This window comes from Acipenser ruthenus, unplaced genomic scaffold, assembly GCF_902713425.1.
Source record: "Acipenser ruthenus unplaced genomic scaffold, fAciRut3.2 maternal haplotype, whole genome shotgun sequence".
In the NCBI taxonomy this organism is placed as follows: Eukaryota; Metazoa; Chordata; class Actinopteri; order Acipenseriformes; family Acipenseridae; genus Acipenser; species Acipenser ruthenus.
Genome location: NW_026708300.1, coordinates 1 through 7,500, shown reverse-complemented (window position 1 = coordinate 7,500; position 7,500 = coordinate 1). Strand labels below are relative to the sequence as shown.

Genomic DNA, 7,500 nt, shown 5'->3' with positions numbered 1-7,500 from the left:
ACGCAGCACAGGGTACACATTTAGGGCTCCAGAGCAGAAAAGCCGGCTTCATAATTGTGGCCCCTTCACTTTATACATCAACGCAGCTCCCTGAATTTAATGATTTTTATCATTCTCCTTTTTTTAATTTCTTTTTTTTATACCTTCGAAAATGCCCTTATTTTGTTCTTTTTGTTTTTCAACACAAACATAAATAAAATTATTATTATTATTATTATTATTATTATTATTATTATTATTATTCTTATTCTTATTCTTGTTGTTATAATACAGTTCAAAGTAATCTGGACCTCAGTGTTCAAAACCTGTTTGTTTTTTGATTTTGATCCCTAACCCCTGAGCCTCCCTTCAGTCGACGCAGCGTGGGACTGTGGAGCCCCCAGAGCAAGGAGAAACACAGGAATGAGAGGCTGTCTGTCTGTAACCCTAACCCTAACCCTAACCCTAACCCTAACCCCTGAGCCTCCCTTCAGTCGACGCAGCGTGGGACTGTGGAGCCCCCAGAGCAAGGAGAAGCACAGGAATGAGAGGCTGGCTGTAACCCTAACCCTAACCCTAACCCTAACCCCTGAGCCTCCCTTCAGTCGACGCAGCGTGGGACTGTGGAGCCCCCAGAGCAAGGAGAAGCACAGGAATGAGAGGCTGGGCAATTAGCTAGCTGTCTGTCTGTCTGTCTGCCTGTCTGTGTGTCTGTCTGCCTGTCTGTCTCTCTGTCTCTCTCTGTGTGTCTGTCTGCTTGTCTGTGTGTCTCAGTCTGTCTGTCTCCCTCTGTGTCTGTCTCTTTGTGTCTCTCTCTGTCTGTCTCTCTGTAGTGTCTGTCTGTGTCTCTGTGTGTCTCTCGGTAGTGTGTGTCTGTTTGTCTGTGTGTGTGTTTCTCTCTGTGTGTGTCTCTCACTCTGTGTGTGTGTGTGTGTGTCTGTCTGTCTGTTTCTCTGTGTGTCTGTCTCTGTCTGTCTGTCTCTCTGGCTGTCTGTGTTTGTGTGTCTCTCTGTCTGTGTGTCTGTGTGTGTGTGTCTCTCCCTCTGTCTCGGTGTGTGTGTGTCTCTGTCTCTCTCTGTCTCTGTTTCTAGTCCTGTAACATTTGCTCCACTTGCTTCCTGCGTTTGCTTTTGAAATTCTGATCAGTTTGATTGATTGACAGCTTCATTCAATTCAAAGGCAGCTGTTTAAAAAACACTATTTTCTTTTCAAGTAGTCTTTGTGTTTGAAATGCAGTATTAGCTGACAGTCCAGCTAATTAATAATAATAATAATAATAATAATAATAATAATAATAATAATACTGAAATATTTTTTAAATTTGATCTGTTAAAAAATATATATATATATTTGATTTCAATTCATCTTCAAACCTTAAAAAGATTTGATAAAACTTCCCAAGAAATATTTACAAAGATTATTATTATTATTATTATTATTATTATTATTATTATTATTAGTATTATTATTATTATTATTATTATTATTATTATTAGTTAGTGTCAGTCTTCGGCTTGATGTTCCTGACTAGGTGTCACTGTTTGGCAGTTGGCCGTTGCTATGGTGACCCCTCAAAGCCTCTTCTGATTGGTTGGTCCCGTCCTTGGCTTGCATTTCCTTGACCAGGTTTCTGCAGTGAAAGTACAGGTATCCTGGCAACAGGAATCCGGCCAATGAGAAGAGCAGGAGGCTGAGGTTAATCTGTGATTGGAGGAAAGAAAGAAATCAATAAACAGATTCTTTTGTTTTCTTCTGTCGCTTGTTGGTTAAAAATATATAGGTGTCCTGGCAGACTGCCTGTTTAAAGCAGGGGCTGTAAGGGGGTGGCCTTGCTTTTGCCTGATTATAATGTGACTCCTCTCCCAGGCCCCTCCCACTCCCACAGGCCCCTCCCACTACCCATAGACTCCGCTGTAGTCCCCTCCCACTTCCCACAGACCCCTCCCACTCTTCCCAGGCCCCTCCCGCTCCCAACAGGCCCCTCCCACTCATCCCAGGCCCCACCCCACTCTTTTCCCAGTCTCCTCCCAGTGCTTCCAGTCCCCGCAGGCTCACCCAGAAAGGGTCTCCGTGCAGCGGTCCCACCATGGCTATGAAAAGCAGCTGCTGGAACAGAGCGAAGAGAGCACTGATGAGAGACTGCAGACCTGTGAGCGTGCCGAAGTGATTAGAGGGGTACCTAAGAGAGAGAGAGAGAGACAAGAGAGAGGGGTTAGAGAGGAGAGGAGAGGAGAGGAGAGCGCTGATGAGAGACTGCAGACCTGTGAGCGTGCCGAAGTGATTAGAGGGGTACCTAAGAGAGAGAGAGAGAGGAGAGAGAGAGGGGTTAGAGAGGAGAGGAGAGCGCTGATGAGAGACTGCAGACCTGTGAGCGTGCCGAAGTGATTAGAGGGGTACCTAAGAGAGAGAGAGAGACAAGAGAGAGGGGTTAGAGAGGAGAGAGAGAGAGGGGTTAGAGAGGAGAGGAGAGGAGAGGAGAGCGCTGATGAGAGACTGCAGACCTGTGAGCGTGCCGAAGTGATTAGAGGGGTACCTAAGAGAGAGAGAGAGAGAGAGAGAGAGGGGTTAGAGAGGAGAGGAGAGGAGAGGAGAGCGCTGATGAGAGACTGCAGACCTGTGAGCGTGCCGAAGTGATTAGAGGGGTACCTAAGAGAGAGAGAGAGAGAGGGGTTAGAGAGGAGAGAGAGAGCGCTGATGAGAGACTGCAGACCTGTGAGCGTGCCGAAGTGATTAGAGGGGTACCTAAGAGAGAGAGAGAGAGAGGGGTTAGAGAGGAGAGAGAGAGCGCTGATGAGAGACTGCAGACCTGTGAGCGTGCCGAAGTGATTAGAGGGGTACCTAAGAGAGAGAGAGAGACAAGAGAGAGGGGTTAGAGAGGAGAGAGAGAGCGCTGATGAGAGACTGCAGACCTGTGAGCGTGCCGAAGTGATTAGAGGGGTACCTAAGAGAGAGAGAGAGACAAGAGAGAGGGGTTAGAGAGGAGAGAGAGAGCGCTGATGAGAGACTGCAGACCTGTGAGCGTGCCGAAGTGATTAGAGGGGTACCTAAGAGAGAGAGAGAGAGAGAGAGAGAGAGAGAGGGGGGTTAGAGAGGAGAGAGAGAGAGAGGAGAGCGCTGATGAGAGACTGCAGACCTGTGAGCGTGCCGAAGTGATTAGAGGGGTACCTAAGAGAGAGAGAGAGAGACAAGAGAGAGGGGTTAGAGAGGAGAGGAGAGCGCTGATGAGAGACTGCAGACCTGTGAGCGTGCCGAAGTGATTAGAGGGGTACCTAAGAGAGAGAGAGAGAGGAGAGAGAGAGGGGTTAGAGAGGAGAGGAGAGCGCTGATGAGAGACTGCAGACCTGTGAGCGTGCCGAAGTGATTAGAGGGGTACCTAAGAGAGAGAGAGAGAGAGAGGGGTTAGAGAGGAGAGGAGAGCGCTGATGAGAGACTGCAGACCTGTGAGCGTGCCGAAGTGATTAGAGGGGTACCTAAGAGAGAGAGAGAGAGAGAGAGAGAGAGGGGTTAGAGAGGAGAGGAGAGCGCTGATGAGAGACTGCAGACCTGTGAGCGTGCCGAAGTGATTAGAGGGGTACCTAAGAGAGAGAGAGAGAGACAAGAGAGAGGGGTTAGAGAGGAGGAGAGCGCTGATGAGAGACTGCAGACCTGTGAGCGTGCCGAAGTGATTAGAGGGGTACCTAAGAGAGAGAGAGAGACAAGAGAGAGGGGTTAGAGAGGAGAGGAGAGCGCTGATGAGAGACTGCAGACCTGTGAGCGTGCCGAAGTGATTAGAGGGGTACCTAAGAGAGAGAGAGAGGAGAGAGAGGGGTTAGAGAGGAGAGGAGAGCGCTGATGAGAGACTGCAGACCTGTGAGCGTGCCGAAGTGATTAGAGGGGTACCTAAGAGAGAGAGAGAGACAAGAGAGAGGGGTTAGAGAGGAGAGGAGAACGCTGATGAGAGACTGCAGACCTGTGAGCGTGCCGAAGTGATTAGAGGGGTACCTAAGAGAGAGAGAGAGAGACAAGAGAGGGGTTAGAGAGGAGAGGAGAGCGCTGATGAGAGACTGCAGACCTGTGAGCGTGCCGAAGTGATTAGAGGGGTACCTAAGAGAGAGAGAGAGACAAGAGAGAGGGGTTAGAGAGGAGAGGAGAGCGCTGATGAGAGACTGCAGACCTGTGAGCGTGCCGAAGTGATTAGAGGGGTACCTAAGAGAGAGAGAGAGACAAGAGAGAGGGGTTAGAGAGGAGAGAGAGGAGAGGAGAGTGCTGATGAGAGACTGCAGACCTGTGAGCGTGCCGAAGTGATTAGAGGGGTACCTAAGAGAGAGAGAGAGAGAGAGGGGTTAGAGAGGAGAGGAGAGCGCTGATGAGAGACTGCAGACCTGTGAGCGTGCCGAAGTGATTAGAGGGGTACCTAAGAGAGAGAGAGAGAGGAGAGAGAGAGGGGTTAGAGAGGAGAGGAGAGCGCTGATGAGAGACTGCAGACCTGTGAGCGTGCCGAAGTGATTAGAGGGGTACCTAAGAGAGAGAGAGAGAGAGAGGGGTTAGAGAGGAGAGGAGAGCGCTGATGAGAGACTGCAGACCTGTGAGCGTGCCGAAGTGATTAGAGGGGTACCTAAGAGAGAGAGAGAGAGAGAGAGAGGGGTTAGAGAGGAGAGGAGAGCGCTGATGAGAGACTGCAGACCTGTGAGCGTGCCGAAGTGATTAGAGGGGTACCTAAGAGAGAGAGAGAGACAAGAGAGAGGGGTTAGAGAGGAGAGGAGAGCGCTGATGAGAGACTGCAGACCTGTGAGCGTGCCGAAGTGATTAGAGGGGTACCTAAGAGAGAGAGAGAGGAGAGAGAGGGGTTAGAGAGGAGAGGAGAGCGCTGATGAGAGACTGCAGACCTGTGAGCGTGCCGAAGTGATTAGAGGGGTACCTAAGAGAGAGAGAGACAAGAGAGAGGGGTTAGAGAGGAGAGAGAGAGAGAGGGGTTAGAGAGGAGAGAGAGAGAGAGGGGTTAGAGAGGAGAGAGAGAGAGAGGGGTTAGAGAGGAGAGAGAGGAGAGGAGAGCGCTGATGAGAGACTGCAGACCTGTGAGCGTGCCGAAGTGATTAGAGGGGTACCTAAGAGAGAGAGAGAGACAAGAGAGAGGGGTTAGAGAGGAGAGGAGAACGCTGATGAGAGACTGCAGACCTGTGAGCGTGCCGAAGTGATTAGAGGGGTACCTAAGAGAGAGAGAGAGAGACAAGAGAGGGGTTAGAGAGGAGAGGAGAGCGCTGATGAGAGACTGCAGACCTGTGAGCGTGCCGAAGTGATTAGAGGGGTACCTAAGAGAGAGAGAGAGACAAGAGAGAGGGGTTAGAGAGGAGAGGAGAGCGCTGATGAGAGACTGCAGACCTGTGAGCGTGCCGAAGTGATTAGAGGGGTACCTAAGAGAGAGAGAGAGACAAGAGAGAGGGGTTAGAGAGGAGAGAGAGGAGAGGAGAGTGCTGATGAGAGACTGCAGACCTGTGAGCGTGCCGAAGTGATTAGAGGGGTACCTAAGAGAGAGAGAGAGAGGAGGGAGAGAGAGAGGAGAGGGGTTAGAGAGGAGAGGAGAGCGCTGATGAGAGACTGCAGACCTGTGAGCGTGCCGAAGTGATTAGAGGGGTACCTAAGAGAGAGAGAGAGAGGAGAGAGAGAGGGGTTAGAGAGGAGAGGAGAGCGCTGATGAGAGACTGCAGACCTGTGAGCGTGCCGAAGTGATTAGAGGGGTACCTAAGAGAGAGAGAGAGAGAGAGGGGTTAGAGAGGAGAGGAGAGCGCTGATGAGAGACTGCAGACCTGTGAGCGTGCCGAAGTGATTAGAGGGGTACCTAAGAGAGAGAGAGAGAGAGAGAGAGAGGGGTTAGAGAGGAGAGGAGAGCGCTGATGAGAGACTGCAGACCTGTGAGCGTGCCGAAGTGATTAGAGGGGTACCTAAGAGAGAGAGAGAGAGACAAGAGAGAGGGGTTAGAGAGGAGGAGAGCGCTGATGAGAGACTGCAGACCTGTGAGCGTGCCGAAGTGATTAGAGGGGTACCTAAGAGAGAGAGAGAGACAAGAGAGAGGGGTTAGAGAGGAGAGGAGAGCGCTGATGAGAGACTGCAGACCTGTGAGCGTGCCGAAGTGATTAGAGGGGTACCTAAGAGAGAGAGAGAGGAGAGAGAGGGGTTAGAGAGGAGAGGAGAGCGCTGATGAGAGACTGCAGACCTGTGAGCGTGCCGAAGTGATTAGAGGGGTACCTAAGAGAGAGAGAGACAAGAGAGAGGGGTTAGAGAGGAGAGAGAGAGAGAGGGGTTAGAGAGGAGAGAGAGAGAGAGGGGTTAGAGAGGAGAGAGAGAGAGAGGGGTTAGAGAGGAGAGAGAGGAGAGGAGAGCGCTGATGAGAGACTGCAGACCTGTGAGCGTGCCGAAGTGATTAGAGGGGTACCTAAGAGAGAGAGAGAGACAAGAGAGAGGGGTTAGAGAGGAGAGGAGAACGCTGATGAGAGACTGCAGACCTGTGAGCGTGCCGAAGTGATTAGAGGGGTACCTAAGAGAGAGAGAGAGAGACAAGAGAGGGGTTAGAGAGGAGAGGAGAGCGCTGATGAGAGACTGCAGACCTGTGAGCGTGCCGAAGTGATTAGAGGGGTACCTAAGAGAGAGAGAGAGACAAGAGAGAGGGGTTAGAGAGGAGAGGAGAGCGCTGATGAGAGACTGCAGACCTGTGAGCGTGCCGAAGTGATTAGAGGGGTACCTAAGAGAGAGAGAGAGACAAGAGAGAGGGGTTAGAGAGGAGAGAGAGGAGAGGAGAGTGCTGATGAGACTGCAGACCTGTGAGCGTGCCGAAGTGATTAGAGGGGTACCTAAGAGAGAGAGAGAGAGGAGGGAGAGAGAGAGGAGGGGTTAGAGAGGAGAGGAGAGCGCTGATGAGAGACTGCAGACCTGTGAGCGTGCCGAAGTGATTAGAGGGGTACCTAAGAGAGAGAGAGAGAGAGACAAGAGAGAGGGGTTAGAGAGGAGAGAGAGAGAGAGAGGGAGAGAGAGAGGAGAGGGGTTAGAGAGGAGAGAGAGAGGAGAGAGGGAGAGAGAGAGGAGAGGGGTTAGAGAGGAGAGAGAGAGAGAGGGGTTAGAGAGGAGAGAGAGGGGTTAGAGAGAGAGAGAGAGAGAGGGGTTAGAGAGGAGAGAGAGAGGGGTTAGAGAGGAGAGAGAGAGAGGGGTTAGAGAGGAGAGAGAGGAGAGAGGGGTTAGAGAGGAGAGAGAGAGGGGTTACAGAGGAGAGAGAGAGGGGTTAGAGAGGAGAGAGAGAGAGGGGTTAGAGAGGAGAGAGAGAGGGGTTAGAGAGGAGAGAGAGAGAGGGGTTAGAGAGGAGAGAGAGAGGGGTTAGAGAGGAGAGAGAGAGAGGGGTTAGAGAGGAGAGAGAGAGAGGGGTTAGAGAGGAGAGAGAGTTAGTTAGTTTCATTCACTCACACTGCAGCGTACAGACCCCCACAACAGGAATGGATGAACCCTCGAACCATCGTGTGAAGAATGAACGAAACAATCTGAGGAGAGAAAGACAAG

General features: G+C 51.1%; 1 protein-coding gene across 1 annotated transcript in view; it reads right to left on the bottom strand.

Annotated features, from left to right (window-relative positions):
• The window catches only part of LOC117410124 (large neutral amino acids transporter small subunit 3), an 11,049-nt gene extending 3,571 nt beyond the window's left edge, over positions 1–7,478 (bottom strand). Inside the window, exons 1-3 of the mRNA XM_059020695.1 lie at positions 7,408–7,478; positions 2,035–2,158; positions 1–1,680 (exon numbers count right to left, since the gene is read on the bottom strand). The exon at positions 1–1,680 is cut by the window's left edge and continues 3,571 nt beyond it. Of these exons, the coding sequence (XP_058876678.1) occupies positions 1,507–1,680; positions 2,035–2,158; positions 7,408–7,457 (348 nt within the window). The 5' untranslated portion in view covers positions 7,458–7,478 and the 3' untranslated portion in view covers positions 1–1,506. The remainder of the gene's footprint in view (positions 1,681–2,034; positions 2,159–7,407) is intronic.
• Between the last annotated feature and the right edge of the window lie 22 nt (positions 7,479–7,500).